This window comes from Carcharhinus amblyrhynchos, chromosome 35, assembly GCF_965287045.1.
Source record: "Carcharhinus amblyrhynchos chromosome 35, sCarAmb.v2.hapA, whole genome shotgun sequence".
Taxonomy (NCBI): Eukaryota; Metazoa; Chordata; class Chondrichthyes; order Carcharhiniformes; family Carcharhinidae; genus Carcharhinus; species Carcharhinus amblyrhynchos.
In genome coordinates, this window is record NC_137358.1 from 17,543,079 (window position 1) to 17,567,862 (window position 24,784).

At 51.6% G+C, this 24,784-nt stretch overlaps 1 protein-coding gene across 1 annotated transcript; it reads right to left on the reverse strand.

Moving 5' to 3' along the window:
* Positions 1-1,519: 1,519 nt before the first annotated feature.
* On the reverse strand, positions 1,520-24,784 carry LOC145361585 (peroxisomal membrane protein PMP34-like). The gene is made up of 9 exons (XM_080217429.1): positions 24,588-24,784; positions 17,203-17,263; positions 15,604-15,670; positions 14,404-14,555; positions 9,060-9,173; positions 8,302-8,447; positions 5,433-5,528; positions 4,586-4,668; positions 1,520-1,855 (listed from the first exon to the last, which is right to left on the reverse strand). Exons 1-9 carry the CDS (start codon positions 24,663-24,665, stop codon positions 1,708-1,710), a joined length of 945 nt encoding a protein of 314 aa, XP_080073555.1. The 5' UTR covers positions 24,666-24,784; the 3' UTR covers positions 1,520-1,707.

The window sequence follows — 24,784 nt, forward strand, 5'->3', positions numbered from 1 at the left end:
TTCCTCTCGCAGCCCAAAGATGTGCGGGTTAAGTGGATTGGCCATGCTAAATTGCCCCTTAGCATCAGGGTAAATACACGGGGGTTATGGGAATAGGGCCTGGGTGGGATTGTGGTTGGTGCAGACTTGATGGGCTGAATGGCCTCCTACTGCACTGTCTGACTGTATGAGAGGGGAAAGAACTGACATATCGAGTCCAGGCGACCCTTTCTGGACTCAGAACGTCAGCTCTTTTCTCTCCTTACAGACGCTGCCAGACTCGCTGAGATTTTCCAGCATTTTGTCTTTCGGTTTCAGGTTCCAGCATCCGTAGTGTTTCCCTCAGCCCTGGGGTGTCAGACAAGGGTTAGTTCAGCCCTGGTCTCTGGGGTGAGACTAGGATCTGAATCAGGGCCAACGCAGCCAGTGGCAACATCTGGACAGACTGTGGCCTTGTTCCTGACCTGCGTTCCCTTTCCATAGGAAGTTCCAACAGTGCCGAAAGACAAACCAACCCCACCCCCACCAGCGACGGGTAATTCCAGATAATTCCAACAGTGCAGAAAGAGGCCATTCGGCCCATCGAGCCTGCACCGATTCTCTGACAGGACATCCCACCCAGCCAATGGCCCACGTGCCAATTTTGCCATTAATCGGATTGTTATATCTCAGGACAGGAAACCAATAATGCTCAACAGGTTTCGGGTATTTTGGAAACAGAGTGAGTGTGGTTAACTGATCCTGTGCAGGAAGATGTAACTACACACCCTGCGTCTGCACCCAGATTAGATCAGTTATCGTAGCTTCCAAATGGGCGCCAGTAAGGAACTGGACAGATGTTCAATGCAGACTGCCCGACATCCAATAGGAAGGAGCAGCTACAGAGACCTTCTTACAACTTTCAAAAACATTTCTCCTCCAGCAGCCAGATCCAGTCTGCGTAAATCACAACGCAAAACATGACATCAGAAGTGGGCTGAACACCCTTTCATGCATTATGGCACTTTCTTCAATGGAAAAAAGTATGAAGGATGTGAGGGCTTAGAACGATGAACAACACAGCACGGGAAACAGGCCCTTCGGCCCAACGAGCCTAACGAAAGAGTGAATGCTTCCAGGGATGGTGGCGTGCTGCCTTCTCGCACCCGCTGCAGTCCACTTGGTGTAGGTACACCCACAGTGCTGTTAGAGAGGGAGCTCCAGGATTTTGATCTGCGAAGGAATGGCGAGTGACTGGGAGGCGAGTGACTGGGAGGGAAGGAGGGAGGGGAGTGTGGGAGTCCAGTGGAGTTGGGAGGGGGGGAGGGGAAGGAGTCATGGGGGGAGCAGGAGGGGAAGAGAGCAGGGTGGGGGGGGAATGGAGTGGGAGGGGAGTTGGGGAGGGAGAGGTAATTTGCTTGGAGCATTAACAGCAGCATGGCCTGGGGAGGGAGGGCCGAATGGCCTGTCCGAGTACTATAGACTCAGTGTAACTGTGTAGGAACTCTCACACATCTTTAATCAATGAAGGAAGTCCAAAGAGAAGGCTGAGATATCGTCTGTTTTAATCATTTCCAAATCCCACTCTGCTGCTCCCAGTTAAATGGGGTTTTCACCCTCAGTCTCCAATGGGCCCGCTGGGGGCACTCAGCTGCCTGCTGTCCGGATTGGCACTGCCGGGGGGAAGGGCAGGGTCTGGGCGCCCAGAGTGCGACGCTGACAATGTTTCTGAGGTAGCTCCTTCACTTCTTAACCTGCCGTTCGAGGGGTCACTCCCATGATCCGGAAAATGAAGGCTGCGATTTTCTCGTAGACCAGGAACATGAGGGCGGAGGTCAGGACTGTCTGCAGGAGTTTAGCCTCTAACCCCTTGTACAAGCCCAGGAAACCCTGTCTCCTGAGTAGAAGAAAGACATTGTTAGCAAACCGGATGAAAAGAGAAATAAAATCCTCGGGATACAAACTACAACAAATCAGAGGTCACACAACCTTTGGAAAAGGAGGATTGGTCACAATCCTAAACCCTCTCTCTCTGTCCCTCTCTGTCTCTTTCCCTGTTGGATACGGACTTGCTGCTTATTACCTTGCACAGTCCAGGGATGTTAGTTCAACAAGCCAATCCGTCCTTATCGAGGGGAGATAGAGTCTCTCCTTCAGAATTTTCTCCAGTAGTTTTCCAATCAGTGACCGGAGACTCGCTGGTCTGCACTTCCCTGGCTTGTCTCTACAACCCTTCGCAAACAGCGGAACCACATAGGCTGTTCCCCGGCAAAGGACGGGGCAGCGTTGGACCTAATTCTGGGAAATGAAGCCAGACTGGTGGTTGAGGTGGTGGTGGGGGAGCATGTTAGTGACAGCGATCACAACATAGCACAATTTGAGCTCGTTATGGACAAGGCAATAGGTAAGTTGCGTAGAGATTAGCTAGCTCTGTGCTGAGTAAGAATTAAACCGAGTCCCAGCTCTTGTTTTACCAGCCCAGTTAGAGGAACAAGTGTGGGCCATTCGGTCCCTTGAGCCTGTGCTGCTATTCAATCAGATCATGGCTAATCATCTACCTCAGTTTCCTGCCTATTGTAGTATCCTTCAACCCCAGAAATCTCCAGAAATCTCCCTGGAACATGATCAGAGATGGAACATTCCAAAGATTCACCGCCCTGTTAGAAATCCCTCCTCATCTCAGACATCCCCTTACTCTGAGACTGTGCCCCCCCCACCCACCCCATCATCCCGGTTCCCCAAACTAGGTGGGGGGGGGGGGGGGGGGGGCGAAATATCCTCTCGACATTTACCCAGTTTCATTCAGTGAGCTCAGGGCTGATCAGTGACTTGACTCCAGATAAACTCCCTCTGCCTCACATTGCATCGTACGTCTGGTTAACAAAAATCCACTAATCTCAGATTCGAAATGAATCACGCGTAGGATTTCACCCCCGAAAGATCAGACTAATTTCTAGACTGTGACTGGGATTTTCCAGACCCCTCCCCTCTCCCGGGTGGTGGGTTTTCCTGTAGTGGATGTGGTGAGCTGTTGGGATCTTCCAGTCCCAACACTGTACCTCCCACTTGGGGGGGGGGGGGGGGGGGGGAGTGGTGTGGTTTGTCTTTGGCGGGATAGGAAGATCCCACCAGCGGCAGGGGCTGGAAAATCCTGCCCTCTGACCCCTGGTCTGAGCCTCCCTATCCAGCGGAAACTCTGTCCGCTCCTCTTAACATCACAAATACCTTTGGTCAGATAACTCCTTACTTTCTCAATTCCAGGGAGAGAGCAGGAAAGGCCCTTCGGCCCGTCGAGTCTGCACTGACAATATCCACCATTAAAGTCGCGCTAATCCCAGATCCTTGAACGTTCTGACATTCCAAGTGCTCATCCAGATATTGTGTAAAGGTTGTAAGGTTTCCCGTCTCCACGACCTTCCCAGGCAGCGCATTCCAGATTCCCACCACTCCCTGGGTGAAAACATTTTCTCTCAAATCCCCTCTGAATCTCCCGCTCCTCAGCCTAAAACTGTGTCCCCTCGTGACTGACCCCTCAACCAAGGGGAACACTCCTCCCTATCCACTCTGTCCACACCCCTCATAATCCTCAATCCTGTCCCCTCCTCAGTCTTCTCCGCTCTAGAGAAAACAATCCAAACCTATCCAGCCTCTCCTTATCGCTCAAACGCTCCATCCCAGACAACATCCTGGTGAATCTCCTCTGTACCCCCTGCAGTGCAATCACATCCTTCCTATAGTGAGGTGACCAGAACTGCATACACTACTCCAGCTGCGGCCTCACCAATGCTCTGTACAGCTCCAACATCACCTCCTCGCTCTTATACTCTATACCAACACTGTTAAATTAAGTGTCCTATTTGCCTTCTTAACTACCCTATTCACCAGCTCCGCCACTCTCAGGGATCTGTTAATAAGTCCCCATCTGTCCCTCGGAGCTTCCCGGTGTCCCTCCATTAATTATTCTCTTGTCTTGTTACTTCTTCCAAAGTGCATCGCCTCGCATTTATCACGGTTACATACCGTCTGGATTGTGTATTCTCTCCCGGAGTCACGGGATCATTCCTGTAAATCTACTCCCTCCGAGGAGGATATATCCTTGCTAAAAGCCTGGAGCCCAGGATTATTCACAAAGGCTGCAGGTGTGATCGAACCAGAACTCTGTACAACTGAGTCTGGATTCTGAGCGCGTTTAACAGAAAGGCTAATATATTCATTAATCTTTTTGCTTATTTCCTGTATGAAAGCAGAGTGGTTAGCACTGCTGCCTCACAGTGTCAGGGAGTTCGATTCCCGGCTCGGGTCACTGTCTGCACATCCTCCCCGTGTCTGCGTGGGTTTCCTTCACGGTGCTCCGATTTCCTCCTCCAGAGATGCGCAGGTTAGGTTGATTGGCCGTGCTAAATTGCCCCTTAGTGTCAGGGGATTAGCAGAGTAAATACACAGGGGGGGGGGTTACAGGAATAGGGTCTGGGTGGGATTGTGGTCGGTGCAGGACTCGATGGGCTGAATGGTCTCCTCCTGCACTGTAGGGATTCTATTCTATTCCTCGTACATTTAACTGAACTCTTGTCGCTCAGTGACCCTTGTTAATAAAAAGGTAGAGGCCTCTCCGCGAGGCCGCACTCACTTTGCTCTCTGACCCAATAGGTAGACGATCCTCCGCAGGCTTCCCAGAGTCCTGCTCTCCGAGCCCATCTTGTGTTGGCCAAACTGGGGAAGAGGACACATTGATCAGTGTTTGAACACGGCCCCAGCTATCTCCGCACACTCCTCGGGGTGTGATACCTCCTCGCAGCGGTCACCCGTGAGCCCAGACTGCGGGTTTTGCTGGGCTATTGAACTGCAGAGGGCATCACACGAGTTCTGGTCCGAGACCCAGCAGGAGGAGGTCTGCATCGCCGCGTTAGGAGCACCTTTCCCCTGTCGCCCTTCTCTCGCCGCACCCAGAACTCACGCCATTGCTCAGCAGGGAAACACAGCAGCTAAATACAAGCACAGCAAGAGCCCACAAACAAGGGGATGGTCAAGGGACGTGTATCGGCCAAGGAACTGGGGAGATTTCCCTGATCTGACAGAGTGGGTGCCCCTGGCATCCCCAGCACCCCCTCGGTACCAGACCTGGGTGTTGGCTGAGATTTTGAGCTCAGGTCTCTGGAGTGGGACCTCAACCTATGACCTTTGACTCAGAGGCGAGAGTGCACCTTCACCGAGGTCGTGTTCAGGCTCGTCCCACCATTACCGGAGTAATCCCAGAGACCGGAAACCACGGACCTCTCCATTTGGAATTCTGAGGTATGGCTGGAGAAGGGGGGCAGAAGATCATGTGACTGGTGGTACAGCACATGGCGGCCATTTCCACCATTAACAGCTGCTGCTTCTAGAAGGTTCTCAGAGTTAGGATTTCCGCAGCAGCGGCGAAAATAAAGAGCCAAGGAAATCAGACGTTGATAACCGAGGGGTACCCTCCAACTTACCCGCAGCAAGGACTGGACAGTCTGTAGAGGGTAGGTCACCGTGGTGGCAATTGCCTTGGCAATGGCTCCGATGATGAAGACTTCATGTGAGAGAAGCTGGTGAAAGAGGGAGAGAAACACGGTCACCCCGGAGTGAAAACCTGGGCCTCAATCTAATCACAGGCCTGAGGCCTCAGCCCAATTCCAGCTGTGAGGCTGCGCCGTGGGCCAAAGCCCAGCCAGGGACCCGCACAGCCCTACGGGCCCCAACAGGAGGCGGCGATGGCCTGGTGGTATTATCGTTAGACTATTAATCCAGAAACTCGGCTAACTTTCTGGGAACCCCGGTTCGAATCCCGCCACGGCAGATGGTGGAATTAAATTCAATTACAAAAAAAAAATCTGGAATTAAGAATTTACTGATTGAATATAAAACCATTGTCGGAAAACCCATCTGGTTGACTAGGTATGTTGGGCCGTGCTAAATTCTCCCTCAGTGTAACCCAAACAGGTACTGGAGTGTGGCAACTAGGGGATTTTCACAGTAACTTCATTGCAGCGTTAATGTAAGCCAACTTGTGACAATAATAAGTAAACTTTAATGTCCTTTAGGGAAGGAAATCTGTCGTCCTTACCCGGTCTGGCCTACATGGGATTCCAGAGCCACAGCAATGTGCCCTTGGGGGATGGGCAATAAATATTGGCCCAGCCAGTGATGCCCAGGTTCCACAAATTAATTAAAAAAGAAAACACAGAACTGTGCTCACACAGCGCACTCTGCTTCCAACGCAGTAAGTCCAGACTGAACCATGTAAAACACACTATTTTGGTCTGGGCAGAGAGGAAGCAGTGCTTTCCTTCAGCAGCCTCATTCCGTTAGTTTAAACAGGGATTGCCTTGTGAGAAATGGCTCTTCTGGAGGCCAAAGGTTTTCTGGGGATGGAAGAGGTCACTCGGAATGGTTTACAAAGGATGGTTCAAGCAAAGCTTTTGGAGATGGTGAACGATGACAATAATCTCTCCCTCAAAGTCAACAAAACGAAGGAGATTCTCATCGACTTCAGGAAGTGTAGCTGAGAACATGCCCCTGTCTACATCAACGGGGATGAACTGGAAATGGTCGAGAGCTTCAAGTTTTTAGGTGTCCAAACCACCAACAACCTGTCCTGGTCCCCCCCCACCATGCCAACACTATAGTTAAGAAAGCCCCACCAACGCCTCTACTTTCTCAGAAGGCTAAGGAAATTTGGCATGTCCGCTACAACTCTCACCAACTTTTACAGATGCCCCATAGAAAGCATTCTTTCTGGTTGTATCACAGCTTGGTCTGGGCTCCTGCTCTGCCCAAGACCGCAAGGAACTACAAAGGGTGGTGAATGTAGCCCAATCCATCACACAAACCAGCCTCCCATCCATTGACTCTGTCTACACTTCCCACTGCCTCGGAAAAGCTGCCGGGATAATTAAGGACCCCACGCACCCCGGACATTCTCCCTTCCACCTTCTCTCTCTTTGGAAAAAAGGTATAAAAGTCTGAGGTCACGTACCAACCAATTCAAGAACAGCTTCTTCCCTGCTGCTGTCAGACTTTTGAATGGACCTACCTCGCATTAAGTTGATCTTTCTCTACACCCTGGCTATGACTGTAACACTACATTCTGCACTCTCTCTTTTCCTACTCTATGAACGGTATGTTTTGTCTGTATAGTGTGGAAGAAACAATACTTTTCACTGCATACTTCCAAAGTGAAAAATCTCACATTTATCCAAATTATACTGCATCTACCATTGATTAACCCACTCACCCAACCTGTCCAGATCATTCTGTCGGATCTCTGCATCCTCGTCACAGTTCACCCTCCCACCCAACTTGGTATCATCTGCAAACTTTCAGATGTTGCATTTTGTTCCCTTGTCCAAATCATTAATATATATTGTGAATAGCTGGGGTCCCAGCACCGATCCCTGTGGCACCCCACTAGTTACTGCCTGCCAATTGAAAAGCACCCATTAATTTCTATTCTTTGTTTCCTCCCTGCCAACCAGTTTTCTATCCATCTCAATACACTTCCCCCAATCCCATGCGCTTTAATCTTGCACGATAATCTCTTATGTGGTACTTTGTCAAATGTTTTCTGAAAGTCTAAATATACCACACTGACTGGCTCCCCCTTGTCAATGCTGCTAGTTACATCTTTAAAGAATTCCAACAGATTTGTCAAGCATAATTTTCCCTTCATAAATCCATGCTGACTCTGTCTGATCCTGCCACTGCTTTCTAAATGTTCCGCGATAAAGTCCTTGATAATGGATTTGAGAATCTTCCCCACTTCCGATGTTAAGTTTACTGCTCTATAATTTTCTCTCTGCCTCCCTTTTTGAATAGAGGAGTGACATTCGCTACTCTCCAATCTGCAGGGACTGGTCCAGAGTCTGTAGAATCCTGGAAGATGACCACCAATGCATCCAGTATTTCTATAGCCACTTCCTGAAGTAGATTATCCGGCCCTGGGGATTTATCCACTTTCAATCCCATCAATTTTGCAGCATTGTTTCTCTGCTAATATTGATCTCCCTCAGTTCTTCCCTCTCACTAAATCTTCCATTCTCTACATTTCTGGTGCCTGATTTATGTCCTCTTTGTGAAGACAGAATCGAAGTGTGTATTCAGTTGCTCAGCCATTTCTTTGTTCCCTATTATACATTCCCCCATTTCTGTCTGTACGGGACCTACATTTGTCTTCACCGACCTCTTTCTCTTCACCTATTTGTAGAAACTCTTGTCAGTCTTTATGTCCCCTGCAAGCTTACTTTCGAACTCTACTGTTCTATACTTTGCTGCAGTGCTGGACCCGGACCCGAGCCAGGCTTTAGACCCTGGAGTCCTTACCTCCGTCCGCCCCCTCATCAGATGTCGCTTTAAGCCCTCGTAGAACATGAACTGGATGGCGGGATTGAAGACGAGGAGGAGAGATGGGAGTGTGCTGCTCCAGAGGGCCAGAACCCCCTCCTTCCTCACAATCTGGGCGATGGCGTCTGGAATGGAACAGAGGAACAACCGTATCAGAAAGCAAGGGGCTGGGCACTGGGGAACGTAACGGACGGTGCTGGACACACATAGCAACGGCCACATGAGGCAGCACTGAGCTAGAAGAAAATGCTGCAAATACTCAGCAGATCAGCAGGGGTGGTATGGGGGCACAATGGGTTGGCACTGCTGCCTCACAGTGCCAGGGGCTGGGTTTCGATTCCCGGCTTGGGTCACTGTCTGTGTGGAGTTTGCATGCTCTCCCCATGTCTGCTTGGGTTTCCTCCGGGTGCTCCAGTTTCCTCCCACAGTCCAAAGATGTACGGGTTAGGTGGATTGGCCGTGCTAAATTGCCCCTTAGTGTCAGGGGGTCTAGTTAGGGTTAATGCATGGAGTTGTGGGGATGGGGCCTGGTTGGGATTGTGGCTGGTGCAGACTCGATGGGCTGAATGGCCTCCTCCTGCACTGTAGGAGTCTATGATTCCATGACAGAGCGGCAAAGAGCCAGCATCTGACCTTTCAGAGTAACCGTCCCCATCGAGAGTTTACTAACTTTACAAATGGAACCAAACATAGCGACACCGGAAGGTTCGAGAAGCCAATGACGACTGTGCGCTTACCCAGAACACCTGCGTAGTTGGTTCGCTGCAGGTCCTCATTCAGTTTGGCCCCCTGCAGTTTTAGCCTGGTGTTCACCACCCAGAGTGGCGTGGTAACAAGCACATTAACAACCCCTGTAGACAAAAACACAGCCCATTAAACACGGCAAACAAACCAGCCCCACAGGAGGCAACACTTACAATATAAACCAGGGAGACTCCACTCTGCCCCCTGTAAATACTGATACACTCCCCCTGGGGGACCCCCCTGTAAATACTGACACGCTCCCCCCGGGGGACCCCCTGTAAATACTGACACACTCCCCGGGGATCCCCCTGTAAATACTGACACACTCCCCCCGGGGGACCCCCCTGTAAATACTGACACACTCCCCCCGGGGGACCCCCCTGTAAATACTGACACACTCCCCCCGGGGGACCCCCCTGTAAATACTGACACACTCCCCGGGGATCCCCCTGTAAATACTGACACACTGCCCCCGGGGGACCCCCCTGTAAATACTGACACACTCCCCCCGGGGGACCCCCCTGTAAATACTGACACACTCCCCGGGGACCCCCCTGTAAATACTGACACACTCCCCGGGGATTCCCTGTAAATACTGACACATTCCCCGGGGACCCCCTGTAAATACTGACACACTCCCCCCGGGGGACCCCCTGTAAATACTGACACACTCCCCCCGGGGGACCCCCTGTAAATACTGACACACTCCCTGGGGATCCCCCTGTAAATACTGACACACTCCCTCCGGGGGACCCCCCTGTAAATACTGACACACTCCCCCCGGGGGACCCCCCTGTAAATACTGACACTTGTTTGGAACCTGTAAAATATGCTCGACTCCCATCCCCACACAAAAACTGCCCTCGTTATGGGGAAGGTGTTTCCTGAATATCCCTGTGAGCAAATAAAAGATCAAGCGAATAACAATTTAACTGGGGAGTCGTCTCCAGGTCTCCCCCCCCCCCGGGCCTGGGATACGCTGGTTTGTACGGCTGGGGGTGAGGTTAGCTCCTGGAGAAATGGCTGGAACAGAGGAGGGGGAATGGGCGGGGGGGGGGGGGATTGTCAGCACTGGGGATTCTCCCTCTCTCCCTGCTTTGTACAGGACACTTATCTGGAGCACTGTACAGTTTTGGTCCCCGTTACCGGAGGAGGGATTTACCGCAGTGCAGGCAGTTCGGAGAAGGTTCACCGGCCTGATTCCTGGGCTGAAGGCTCCTATAGGGAAACACTGTGCAGGTCGGACCTATTCTCATTGCTGCTTAGACAAAGAGCTGCAGTCCATGGGGGGTTAGGTTGCACCCATATCCTAGATACTACTGGAGACTTAATGGATTGCATCCCAAATGGGATGCTGGCCTTCATAGCGAGGGGGATTGAATATAAAAGTAGGGAGGTCTTGCTGCGGCTGTATAGGGCATTGGTGAGGCCGCAGCTGGAGTACTGTGTGCAGTTTTGGTCGCCGCACCTGCGCAAAGATATTTTGGCCTTGGAGGGAGTGCAGAGGAGGTTTACTAGGCTGATACCGGAGTTGAGGGGGTTGAGCTATGAGGAGAGGCTGAATAAACTAGGCTTGTACTCGTTAGAGTTTAGAAGAATGAGGGGAGATCTCATTGAGACGTATAAGATGATGAATGGGATGGATAGGATAGAGGTGGAGAGACTCTTCCCGCTCAGAAAGGACAGTAGGACTAGGGGGCACAGCCTCAAGATAAAGGGGGGGCGGTTTAGAACGGAGTTGAGGAGGAACTTCTTCACTCAAAGGGTGGTGAATCTCTGGAATTCTCTGCCCGTTGAAGTGGTGGAGGCTGCCTCGCTAAATATTTTCAAGAAGCGGTTTGATGGGTTTTTGATAAGAGAGGGGATTAAGGGTTATGGGGAGAGGGCGGGAATGTGGAACTGAGCCACGACAGATCAGCCATGATCTTATTGAATGGCGGGGCAGGCTCGAAGGGCTAGATGGCCTACTCCTGCTCCTATTTCTTATGTTCTTATGTTCTTATAAGGAGAGGCTGGTTAGACTGGGACTTTTTTCTTTGGAGTGTAGGAGGCTGAGGGGTGATCTTATAGAGGTCTATAAAATAATGAGGGGCACAGATCAGCGAGATAGTCAATATAAGAACATAAGAAATAGGAGCAGGAGTAGGCCATCTAGCCCCTCGAGCCTGCCCCGCCATTCAATAAGATCATGGCTGATCTGAAGTGGATCAGTTCCACTTTCCCGCTCTCTCCCCATAACCCTTAATTCCCTTGTCTATCAGAAACCTGTCTACCCGTGACTTAAATATATTCAGCGAGGCAGCCTCCACCACTTCAACGGGCAGAGAATTCCAGAGATTCACCTCCCTTTGAGTGAAGAAGTTCCTCCTCAACTCTGTTTTTCCCAAAGGTAGGGGAGTCTAAAACTAGAAGGCACAGGTTTATGGTGAGAGGGGAGAGATAGAAAAGTGTCCAGAGGGGTAATTTTTTCACACAGAGATGTTTGGAACAAGCTGCCAGAGGCAGTAGTAGAGGCGGGTACAATTTTGTCTTTTAAAAAGCGTTTAGGTGGTTACATGGCTAAGATGGGGATAGAGGGATATGGGCCAAATGTGGGCAATTGGGACTAGCTTAAATGGTAAAAAAAACTGGGCAGCATGGACACACAGGGTGATAGAATTTATCTTGTAGTTTGAGAGGGAGAAGCTGGTATCAGATGTAACGGTATTACAATTAAATAAAGGTAATTACAGAGACATGAGAGGGGAGCTGGTCAGAGTTGATTAGAAAGGGAGCCTAGCAGGGAAGGCAGTGGAACAGCAATGGCAGGAGAATTTGGGGGTAATTGGGGAGGCACGACTGAATTTCATCCCAACGAGGAGGAAACATGCTAATGGGAGGACGAGGCATCCATGGGCTGATGACGGAAGTCAAGGACAGCATAAAAACAAAAGGAAAAGCAGACAAAGTGGCGAGGATTAGTGGGAAGCCAGGGGATTGGGAATCCTTTAAAAGTGAGCAGGGGACAACTAAAAAAAGCAATAAGGGGGGTGGGGGAGAGAAGATGGAATATGAGTGTAAGCTAGCTTGTAATGTAAAAGAAGATAGGAAAAGTTCTTTTTCAATATATAAAAGGTAAGAGAGGGACAAAATTAGACATTGGACCACTGGAAAATGAGGCTGGAGAAGTAATAACGGGAAACAAAGCAATGGCAGAGGAACTGAATAGTTTGCATCAGTCTTCACGGTGGAAGAGACCAGTGGGATTTCCAGGAGAGTCAGAGGGCAGAGGTGAGTGCAGTGACCATCACTAAGGAGAAGGTTCTGGGGAAACTGAAAGGTCTGAAGGTGGTTAAATCGCCTGGACCAGATGGACTACACCCCCAGGGTTCTGAAAGAGATAGCTGAGGGAATTGTGGAGGCATTGGTGGAGATTCTTCAGCAATCACTGGAGGTTGGGAGGGTCCCAGAGGACTGGAAAGTAGCTAATGTAACACTGCTGTTTAAGAAGGAAGGGAGGCAGCAGACGGGAGATTATAGGCCGGTTAGCCTGACTTCGGTCATTGGCAAGATTTTAGAGTCCGTTATTAAAGATGAGATCGCGGAAGAGGGCACTCACAATGTTAAAATGGCGGCGCGGGCTTGTTGGGCCGAAGGGCCTGTTTCCCGTGCTATATTGTTCTTTATTCTAATACTTGCAAGTGTGTGATAAAGTAGGACTGAGTCAGCATGGCTTTGTCAAGGGGATGTCGTGTCTGACAAATCTGTTAGAGATTTTTCAGGAGGTAACAAGGAAGTTAGATAAAGGAGAACCAGTGGATGTGATTTATTTAGATTTCCAGAAGGCCTTTGACAAGGTGCCACATGAGAGACTGTTAAGGACCCATGGTGTTAAGGATAAGATCCTGGCATGGAGAGAGGTCAGAGTGGGGATAAAGGGGTCTTTTTCAGGATGGCAGCCAGTGACTAGTGGTGTGTCTCAGGGGTCAGTGCTGGGACCACAGCGTTTGACAATAAACATTAATGATTTGGAGGAAGGAACTGAAGGCTGTGTTACTAAGCTTGCAGGAGACACAAGGATATGTAGAGGGACAGGTAGTATTGAGGAAGCAGGGGGGCTACAGAAGGACTTGGACAGGTTAGGAGAGTGGGCTAAGAAGTGGCAGATGGAATACAGTGTGGAAAAGTGTGAGGTTATACACTTTGGAAGGAGGAATAGAGGCATAGACTATTTTCTAAACGGGGAAATGCTTAGGAAATCAGAAACACAAAGGGACTTGGGAATCATTGTTCAAGATTCTCTTAAGGTTAACGCACAGGTTCGGTCGGCAGTTAGGAAGGCAAATGCAATTTTAGCATTCATATCGAGAGGGTGAGAATACAAGAGTAGGGATGGGCTTCTGAGGCTGTATAAGGCTCCGATCAGACCCCATTTGGAGTACTGTGAACAGTTTTGGGCTCTATATTTAAGGATGGATGTGCTGGCTTTGGAAAGGGTCCAGAATGTGTTCACAAGAATAATCCCTGGAACAAAGAGCTTGCTGTATGAGGAATGGTTGAGGACTCTGGGGCTGTATTCACTGGAGGATGAGGGGGGGGGATCTTATTGAAACTTACTAACCTTCCTAACTGCGAGGCTCAGCCACAGTATTTATTTGGCTGGGTCCAGTTCAGTTTCTGGTCAACGGTGGCCCCAGGATGACTTGATTTACATTCCCTCGAATATTAGCAAGTGATGAAATCGGAACGTGTCAGCTGAGTAAGGGATCTGATGGGTTCCTGTCGTGTAGTCCAGAAGATTGGGTTGGAAATTTAGAATTAACCAGGTGGTTGAAGGGGTGAGGTCAGGAAGAGGGGTGGAAATCTGGAAAACTCTTTCCCCAAAAAGTTGTTGTGGTTGGAGTGAGGGGGCGAAGGCGAGGAGGGGGGTGCGTGAGAGGGTCTGATAAAGTGCCAACACTCAATGTGAAAGACGCCGGTTCGGGAAGGACATTGAAGGTTACAGAACCACAGCGGGTGGACGGAATGAAGGGATCCGTTCCAGAATTCAGCCAGATCGAGGGGCTGAATGGCCTCTTCCCATGATTCACTTGGAGAGGACTCAGAGCCCATTTTCTGGGATGTTGTCGGAGATCGAGGATCAGGTGGAGAAGCTCAGATTGTTCGCCTCGGAATGGGCGGAAAACCTACCAGGTTCACCAATGTCTCTTTAGGGAAGGAAATCTGCCGTTGTTACCCGGTCTGGCCTACATGTGACTCCAGACACACAGCAATGTGGTTAACCCTAACTCAGGCATCTAGGAACGGACAATAAATACTGGCCCAGCCAGTCTCACGGATGGATAAAAGCCTACCTACCAGAGATAAAACCCATCGTGAGGTCCTTGCTGTTGGTGGAGGCGTGACCTTTGACCCAGATTCCTTTCAAGGCGTTGAAGGTGTAGAAGTAGACAAAGTTGGAGCAGCAGAGGCTGGAGATGACGGAAAACCAGCTACGATACACCGCCAATCTGGAACAGGATGGGATTTGGTTTATTATTGTCACGTGTATTAGTATACAGTGAGAAGTATTGTTTCTTGTGCGCTATACAGACAATATACCGTTCATAGAGAAGGAAAGGAGAGGGTGCAGAATGTAGTGTTACAGTCATAACTAGGGTGTAGAGAACAATCTACTTAACGCGAGGTAGGTCCATTCAAAAGTCTGACAGCAGCAGGGAAGAAGCTGTTCTTGAGTCGGTCGGTACAGGACCTCAGACTTTTGTATCGTTTTCCCGACGGAAGAAGGTGGAAGGGAGAATGTCCGGGGTGCGTGGGGTCCTTAATTATGCTGGCTGCTTTTCCGAGGCAGCGGGAAGTGTAGACAGAGTCAATGGATGGGAGGCTGGTTTGTGTGATGGATTGGGCTGCATTCACGACCTTCTGTAGTTCCTTGCGGTCTTGGGCAGAGCAGGAGCCCAGACCGAGCTGTGATACAACCAGAAAGAATGCTTTCTGTGGGGCATCTGTAAAAGTTGGTGAGAGTTGTAGCGGACATGCCAAATTTCCTTAGTCTTCTGAGAAAGTAGAGGCGTTGGTGGGGCTTTCTTAACTATAGTGTCGGCATGGGGGGAGGAGGGGGGGGGTGCAGGACAGGTCGTTGGTGATCTGGACACCTAAAAATCTGAAGCTCTCGACCCTTTCTACTCCATCCCTGTTAATGCAGACAGGAGCATGTTCTCCTCTACGCTCCCTGAAGTCAATGACAATCTCCTTTGTGAGACAGTCGAGGAGAGAAGGTAATGGGGCCAGTGTTGTTATTTACATGGACAGCGCCAGGAAACGGTCACTGGAATACAAGGGTGGGGAGGACAGGACATTCCAATAGAGGGTTGGCGCAGACGCAATGGGGCAAATGGCCCCTTCTGCACTCTCGGGGTACTTTCTGAGCCCTGCATTATCCATCCCGGCCACTAGAGGAGCTGCTGAGCTTCCACTCGGCTCCTGGGGCAACATTGTTAGGGAAATATATGCAAATATATGCAAATATATGCAAACGACAGCCCCGTTAACACTCACACTCCCTCCTCACGGACGATCTTCGCCAGGACGAAGGGGGTCGATTCCGACTTCATCTTCTCATCGACTGCAACAGTGAGGGGGGGGAGACACAGAGAGAGAGAAACAGGGACAAGAGACAGGGGGCACGGTGGGGGGGGGAAGCAGACAGAGGGGGGGGGAGGCAGACAGAGAGAGGGGAGGGGGGGAAGCAGACAGAGAGGGGGGGGGGGAAGCAGACAGAGAGGGGGGGGGCAGACAGAGAGAGGGGAGGGGGGGGAGGCAGACAGAGAGAGGGGACGGGGGGGAGGCAGACAGAGAGAGGGGAGGGGGGGGAGGCAGACAGAGAGAGGGGAGGGGGGGGGAGGCAGACAGGCGGGGGGGGGGGGGGGGGGAGAAACAGAGAGTATCAGCCACAGAGAATTCAGCACCATCAATATTTTGTCTGAAATCGACTCTTGATGCAGGGGTGGTGGGGGCTGGGGGGTGGGGGGTGTGTGTGGAAATATACAGTGTTATACCCCACCCCCTGCCTCACTCAGATGGCCACTCCCTCCATCTTCCAGCCTCAGGCAGGCCATTCAGTCCATCAGGTCTTTGCCAGTGTTTATGTCCCACACCAGCCCCCTCATCAGTACATTCCCCTCCCCCCTCCCTCCCCGCGCCCACCCCCCCTCCCTCCACCCTCCCCCCCCGCGCCCTTCCCCCTCCCTCCTCCCCCCTCCCCGACTCCCCTCCCGTTCACTCCGATTCCCGTAGCAGGTGGGACAGGAAAACTTCCCCATAGAGCCGTACAGCGCAGAAAAGGCCCTTCAGCCCATTGAAGAACATTCTGTACTCAAAATGCCACTCTGTGACATCCTTAAATATATCTGCGTTATTTTACCCCAACGACTGACCCTGGTAGCGTGTTCCACATTCTAAACGCTCTGAGTTTATGAGCAAACATCTGATAATCCTGAGTCCTGATGTTGGGCTCCTACAGAACCGGAAGCAGCTCTCTGTAAACCCCCTTTATAATTTTAATCATTTCGATCAGTTCACCCTGCTGTCTTTTCCATTCCAAAGATCCGCAGGTCAGGTGGATTGGCCATGCTACATTAGTGGGCGGCACAGTGGGTTAGCACCGCTGCCTCACAGCGCCAGGGCCCCAGGTTCGATTCCTGGCTCGGGTCACTGTCTGTGTGGAGTCTGCACATTCTCCCCATGTCTGTGTGGGTTTCCTCCGGGTGCTCCAGTTTCCTCCCACAGTCCAAAGATGTGCGAGTTAAGTGGATTGACCACACTAAATTGCCCCTTGGTGTCAGGGGGATTAGCAGGATAAATATGTGGGGTTATGGGGATAGGGCCTGAGTGGAATTGTGATCGGTGCAGACTCGATGGGCTGAATGGCCTCCTTCTGCACTGTAGGGATTCTATGATTCTGAATTGCCCCTTGGTGTCCAAAGATGTGGAGGTTAGATGGATTTGCCATGGGAAATGTGTGGGTTACAGGGATAGGGTGGGGGAGATGGCCCGGGGGAGATATTCTCCGTCAGTGTTGGTGCAGACTTGATGGGCCGAATGGCCTCTTGTGTCTCCCCTTGGGATCTCGTGACGGGAGGAATGAGAGATTCTTACCTTGAAGCCTGAGGCGGGCTGTGTCCAGCGGATAAAATACGGTCATCGCTGTCACACCTCCCTGGAGAATAAACAAACAGGAGATAGGAGTGAGGGTCCAGACACTGGGGTTCGGTCATGGTCAGTGTGTGGGGGGTTCGCACTCAGCAGCGGACACTCCCAGTGTGACACTGAGGGAATGCTGCACTGCCAGAGGCGCCATACATTGGGGGTGGGGGTGTGAGACGTCTGCCCTCTCAGGTGGATGTGAAAGATCCCAGGGCAGTGATGTGAACAGGAGCCGGGGGCCTCAGAGCACCGGATCTCCCCAGGATCCGGCCCCATCATTCAGCCCTGGTTATCGGTGCTGTAAATCCTTGTCTGGAACCTTCACCCAGAACCGCGTGCAGTGCTCCCAGTGGACAACCAAGAGCTGGAAATAACGGTTATTTGGTTACTGCAGCAGTGGGATCTTGCTGTGCGTGAATTTGGTGCCGCGTCTCGGACATTACCATGGTGACAGCAATTCTGAAGGTACTCCTTCAGCTGTAACGGGACACAAGGCAACAGCTCACAGCGACACTCCTTTATACACGCTTAATTATAAAATTCCAGACACGTTACCCAAGACACAACTGCTGTCGCTACAAGGGGGCACATCTCACACGTCATAAGGAGCCAAATTCCACACGCGAGGACAGCCTCAACCGGGTTCATGTCACACTATCTGTGACCCCCATGACTTGCCTGGGCTTGTAAATTTTTGCTTACTGTCTGGAGACAATACACGCCTCTTTAACCTATGCTAATGCTATCTCCACTGTCTGCACCTTTAAGACTGGAATAGCAGGTTAGCTGCAAAGACTCACATTCTGATCAGTATTCTGTAAGCTGTGTGTGTCTTTATACGCCCTTCTCTGATCAGAACCTTCAGAACACACCTGAGGAAGGAACACCGTTTCCGAAAGCTTGTGGGTTTACTATCAAATAAACTGGTTGGACTCTAACCTGGTGTTGTGAGACTTCTCACTGTGTTTACTCACACAGCCAGCTACAAATCTTCTCCTTAAATATTTGTTTTACAGAGAAATAGAAGAGAGGAGTAGGAGGAGGCCATTTGGCCCTTCGAGCCTGCTCCACCCTTCATTACGATCATGGCTGATTGTCCAACTCAATAGCCTAATCCTGCTTTCTCCCCACAACCTTCGATCCCATTCACCCCAAGTGCTATATCCAGCCGCCTCTTGGATACATTCGAGGTTTTGGCATCAGCTACTTCCTGAATTCCACCGGCTCACCACTCTTTGGGTGAAGAAATGTCTCCTCACCTCCGTCCTAAATGGTCTACCCTGAATCCTCAGACTGTGACCCCTGGTTCTAGACTTCCCCCACCATCGGGAACATCCCCCCTGCATCTACCCTGTCTAGACCTGTTAGAATTTTATAAATCTCTATGAGATCCCCCCCTCATTCATCTGAACTCCAGTGAAAACAATCCTAACCTGGTCCATCTCTCCTCATACATCAGTCCCACCATCCCCAGGGAATCAGCCTGGTAAACCTTCACTCCCTCGAGATCAAGAACATCCTTCCCCAGAAAAGGAGACCAAAACTGCACACAATACTCTAGGTGTGGCCTCACCAAGGCCCTGTATAATCACAACACATCCCTGCTCCCGTACTGGAAACCTCTCGCAATGAAGACCAACATACCATTTACCTTCTTTACCCCTGCTGCACCTGCATGCTTACCTTCAGTGACTGGTGCACAAGGACGCCCAGGTCCCTCTGCACATTTCCCACTCCCACTAAGATAGGTAGACATAAAATTCCACTGTCCTCAGAACTGTTCTGAACTCAACCTTTCCAAAATATAAGAAAAACTTTCATGTGGGCAGTACAGTAGCACAGTGGGTTAGCACGGCTGCTTCACAGCTCCAGGGTACTGGGTTCGATTCCCGGCTGGGGTCACTGTCTGTGTGGAGTTTGCACATTCTCCTCGTGTCTGTGTGGGTTTCCTCCGGGTGCTCCGGTTTCCTCCCACAGTCTGAAGATGTGCGGGTTAGGTTGATTGGCCGTGCTAAAATTGCCCCTTAGTGTCCTGAGACGCATAGGTTAGAGGGATTAGTGGGTAAATATGTGGGATATGGGGATTGGGCCTGGGTGGGATTGTGCTTGGTGCAGACTCGATGGGCCGAATGGCCTTTTCCTACACTGTAGGATTCCATGTTTTCAAATGGCCCCCAGTTTCGGGTCAAGTAAAATTTTATAACCTTCCATTGTTCACACATGAAGCTTTTGCAAACTGTACACGTCTTTTACTCCTCTTTGCAATTTAAGCAGAAAATAAATCCACAAGCATCTCTTAATGCAAATTTCTAAACCTTGTCTGATTGTATTTGACTAAGAAATACATACATCCAGCACCTTGACTCTATTTCTGTCAACTGCTGCAGAAAATAAAATAGAGAAAAGGTCTCTATTAATCATTTCCCAACTTAAAGCATTTATACACACGTACACACAGCCTTCTTTATCAAATAACACAATATCCTCCAAGAAATCCATTCACACTGCATTGATGCGGCACCTCAAACACTAGGCAACAAAGGCCATTCAGTCCATCTGAATGCATCCATCCAGAAGGTCTTTACAGAATGCCCTTCACCGCAAACACACGGAGGAGGAATAAAAGGTTTGGGGGAGCACATAAACCTCTAAACAACCCATCTACCTGATCCCTCGAGCACCAGCTGCCCGTATGCGGTGCAGGCTGTGGATTCACACGCCAGACATATCAGCCATTGTAGAAGCCCATTGAACAGGTATCAAAGCACATCACCCTCCATCCTGAGGGACTGTCACAGAGAGTGAGGCAGCTCCGCTTTCTGCTGCATGGGGCTGTTTCCGAAATGATTCCAGGCTCCGTCTCCTAAACGTCAGCCTGGCTCCACGGTAACTCATAGAAACCCTACAGTGCGGAAGGAGGTCATTCAGTCCATCGAGTCTGTACTGACCACAATCCCACCTAGGCCCTGTTCCTGTAACCCCACACATTTACCCTGACACTAAAGGACACTTTAGCAAGGCCAACCCACCTAACCTGCACATCTTTGGAGTGTGGGAGGAAACCGGGGTACCTGGAGGAAACCCACGCAGACACGGGGAGAATGCGCAGACTCCGCACAGGCAGTGACCTGAGGCCGGAATTGAACCCAGGTCCGTGGCGCTGTGAGGCAGCAGTGCTAACCACTGTGCCACCTAACTGTCTTAGATTCAAACCCTCGCCCCCACCACCCTGCCATTCCATGGGTTCAGTGTGTAACCCAGGTGGACACACCTGTGCAATACCGAGGGAGAGCTGCATCGTCAGGTGAGCTGTCTCTTGGAGAGGTGGTACAGTGGTTAGCACTGCCGATTCACAGTGCCAGGGTTCGATTCCTGGCTTGGTCTCTATCTGTGTGGAGTCTGCACATTCTCCCCGAGTCTGCGTGGGTTTTTTCCTGGGTGTTCCGGTTTCATCCTACAGTCCAAAGATGTGCGGGTTAGGCTGTTTAGCCATAGTAAATGCACAGGGTTACGGAGGTAGGGCAGAGGGAGGGCCTGGGTGGGATGCACTTGGAGTGGCGCGGTGGATGTGGTTTACATGGATTTCAGCAAAGCCTTTTGACAAAGTCCCACATGGGAGACTTATTAAGGATGCAAATGCACACAGCTGGAGTACTGTGTGTGCAGTTGTGGTCACCTCACTATAGGAAGGATGTGATGGCACTGGAGGGGGTACAGAGGGGATTCACCAGGATGCTGCCTGGGATGGAGCGTTTAAGTTATGAAGAGAGGTTGGATTGCTTCTCTGGAGCAGAGAAGACTGAGGAGCGACCTGAATGAGGTGTTCAAGATTATAAGGGACAGGGACAGAGTGGACAGGGAGCAGCTGTTCCCCTGAGTTGAAGGGTCAGTTACGAGGGGACGCAAGTTAAAAGTGAGGGGCGAGAACATAGAAAGCCGACAGCACAAACAGGCCCTTCGGCCCACAAGTTGCGCTGAACATGTCCCTACCTACTAGGCTTACCTATAATCCTCTATCTTACTAAGTCCCATGTACTCATCCAGAAGTCTCTTAAAAGACCCTATCGAATCCGCCTCCACCACCACCGACGGCAGCCGATTCCACTCACTCACCACCCTCGAGTGAAAAAATAACCCCTGACATCTCCTCTGTACCTGCTCCCCAGCACCTTAAACCTGTGTCCTCTCGTAGCGACCATTTCAGCCCTGGGAAATAGCCTCCGAGAATCCACCCTATCTATTCCTCTCAACATTTTATAAACCCCTATCAGGTCGCCTCTCAACCTTCGTCTCTCCAGGGAGAACAGTCCCAGCTCCCTCAACCTATCCTCATAAGGCATGCCTCCCAATCCAGGCAACATCCTTGTAAATCTCCTTTGCACCCTCTCAATAGCTTCCACATCCAAGTGGGTGGGAGGTTTAGGGGGGATTTGAGGAAAGATGTTTTTACCCAGAGGGTGGTGAGGGTCTGGAATGCGCTGCCTGGGAGGGTGGGGGAGGGGGGATGCCTCACATCCTTTAAAAAGTATCTGGGTGAGCACTTGGCCCACCGTAACATTCAGGGCTATGGGCCACGTGCCAGCAACTGGGATTAGGTGGACAGGTCAGGGCATTTCACGTATCGATGCAGATTTGATGGGCTGAAGGGCGGAACTCCCTCAGTACTGACCCTCTGACAGTGCGGCACTCCCTCAGCACTGACCCTCTGACAGTGCGGCACTCCCTCAGCACTGACCCTCTGACAGTGCGGCACTCCCTCAGCACTGACCCTCCGACAGCACGGCGCTCCCTCAGCACTGACCCTCTGTCCAAATTCCGATGGCTGGGGAAGATGGGTGCGAGGTACATGGCCCATTCAGTGATTTCAGTTGATGCAGTGAGTGTGTTTGTACTCCCACCAGGAATGTATCTCCAGGGCAGGAGTTCCAGTGTGCGGTCACTGGGCTGGACATGGACTCAGTCACTGTTTCAGGGGTTCCACTCGAGGAGCGGGTGGTCACATCAGACGCAGCTGAGGGCGAGATGTTCTGGGATAGGTTGCAATCTTGGGGCTAGGGTCAGGCACCAGATTCCAGCAGGGGATGCTTGTAGTTGGCCAGGAGCCCAACAAGAGGCGACATGGTGATTAGCACTGCTGCCTCCCAGCACCAGGGACTGGGTTCAATTCCTGTCTTGGGTCACTGTCTTTATGGACTCTGCACATTCTCCCCATGTCTACTTGGGTTTCCTCCCACACTCCAAAGATGTGCAGGTTAGGTGCATTGGCCATGCTGAATTGCCCCTTAGTGTCTTAACATGTGTAGGTTAGGGGGAATTAGCTGTGGAAAAAGCACAGGCTTATGAGGATAGGACAGAGGGATGGCCCTGGGGAAGATCCTCTTTCAGGTGAGACAGTGTGACTTGATGGGCTGAATAGCCTCGTTCTGCACCGTAGGGGTTTGACGGTGGGGGCTGAGCTTGGTGTGCAGAGTGTTGCAGTCCGGGCCACGGGATTTCAGGTGGGTGGGTCAGTGCTATTTGAGACTCTGCTGGCGTTACAGGAGGATTTACACAGGGGACATGAGCAGATTGCCACACAGAGAAAACCAGTGACCCAGGAATAATCCCCATGACGAGCCGGAGGGGAATATCTCGGGTGTGTGACAGCCATTGATCCAGGAAGAACAGTATTTGCTCTGGTTGGGTAAACTTGGGCCAGTGGAGTAGAGAGAGGGAGACAGCAACTCCCACCTAAAGAAAAGCTTCCAACCTGACAACTAACACTGTCAGGACAGAGCCAGCCACAGGGCTCCCAGCACACACACAGTAACACACACTCAGGCTCAGGTTAAATGACTTGAAACTCACCTTTACTATTTTCCAAAACAGATTCCCCCTCCCTCCTGCTCTCCCCCCGCACTTTTAGAAAGACACAGATTGTGGCTGGAGTTTATAATTCAGGGTCGGGGTCCAGGTTTATAATTTAGGGTCTGGGTTTATATTCCAGGTGTGGGTATGCCGGCGTTGGACTGGCGTAAACACAGTAAAAAGTCTGACAACACCAGGTTTTAGTCCAACCTATTTATTTGATAATATACTCGCAAGCTTTCGGGTTAGCCCCTTCGTCAGGTGAATGGAGAGTTCTGGCCTCAGAACTCAGAACTGAGGCCAGAACTCTCCATTCACCTGACGAAGGGGCTAACCCGAAAGCTTGCGAGTATATTATCAAATAAATAGGTTGGACTAAAACCTGGTGTTGTCAGACTTTTTACTTTATATTCCAGGGACAGAATCTGGGTTTATAATCCCAGTTTATTTACCCCAGTCCAATGCCGGCATCTCCACATCATCTATATTCCAGAGACAGGTTTATGCCCCAGGGACTGGGTGCAGGGTGGTGTGGGTGTGGGGTTGCCCCAGCCCCAGCCCCAGGAGCAGGGACAGGGTGCAGGGCGGTGCGGGTGAAGCTGGGGTTACTCCGGCTCTGGGAGCAGGGACAAGGTTTATACCCCAGGGACAGGGTGCAGGGTGGTGTGGGTGTGGGGTTGCCCCAGCCCGGCTCTGGGAGCAGGGACAGGGTTTATACCCCCTGGGACAGGGTGCAGGGTGGGGTGGGTGAAGCTGGGGTTACTCCGGCTCTGGGAGCAGGGACAGGGTTTATACCCCCTGGGACAGGGTGCAGGGTGGGGTGGGGTTGCCCCAGCCCCAGGAGCAGGGACAGGGACAGGGTGCAGGGTGGGGTGGGTGAAGCTGGGGTTACTCTGGCTCTGGGAGCAGGGACAGGGTGCAGGGTGGGGTGGGTGAAGCTGGGGTTACTCCGGCTCTGGGAGCAGGGACAGGGTGCAGGGTGGGGTGGGTGAAGCTGGGGTTACTCCGGCTCTGGGAGCAGGGACAGGGTTTATACCCCCTGGGACAGGGTGCAGGGTGGGGTGGGTGAAGCTGGGGTTACTCCGGCTCTGGGAGCAGGGACAGGGTTTATACCCCCTGGGACAGGGTGCAGGGTGGGGTGGGTGAAGCTGGGGTTACTCCGGCTCTGGGAGCAGGGACAGGGTTTATACCCCCTGGGACAGGGTGCAGGGTGGGGTGGGTGAAGCTGGGGTTACTCCGGCTCTGGGAGCAGGGACAGGGTTTATACCCCCTGGGACAGGGTGCAGGGTGGGGTGGGTGAAGCTGGGGTTACTCCGGCTCTGGGAGCAGGGACAGGGTTTATACCCCCTGGGACAGGGTGCAGGGTGGGGTGGGTGAAGCTGGGGTTACTCCGGCTCTGGGAGCAGGGACAGGGTTTATACCCCCTAGGACAGGGTGCAGGGTGGGGTGGCTGAAGCTGGGGTTACTCCGGCTCTGGGAGCAGCACTTACCGCGGCCCCGGCCACAGCGTGGACCAGGCTCTGATAGGAAAGGAGCGGGAAGCCCGCTGCCCCCGGCTGCTCTCTCATTCTCTCCCCGCCTCTCAGCGCCTTTTCCCGGGGCTGACAGTCAGCTGGAGCCGCTCGGCCCGCACAGCGGATACTCTCCCCCTCCGCCTCCTGATTGGCTGCTGCCTCCGATTGCTACA

What these genes read in the sequence shown, in the direction of transcription:
- LOC145361585 (XM_080217429.1), bottom strand. Translation starts at nt 24,665, where the DNA reads ATGAGAGAGCAGCCGGGGGCAGCGGGCTTCCCGCTCCTTTCCTATCAG. An exon ending in CACGATGGGTTTTATCTCTG is followed by an intron (nt 9,174 to 14,403) that starts GTAGGTAGGCTT and finishes TTTTGTCTACAG; the next exon opens with GGGTTGTTAATGTGCTTGTT. An exon ending in CTATTGGGTCAGAGAGCAAA is followed by an intron (nt 1,856 to 4,585) that starts GTGAGTGCGGCC and finishes TCTTCTACTCAG; the next exon opens with GAGACAGGGTTTCCTGGGCT.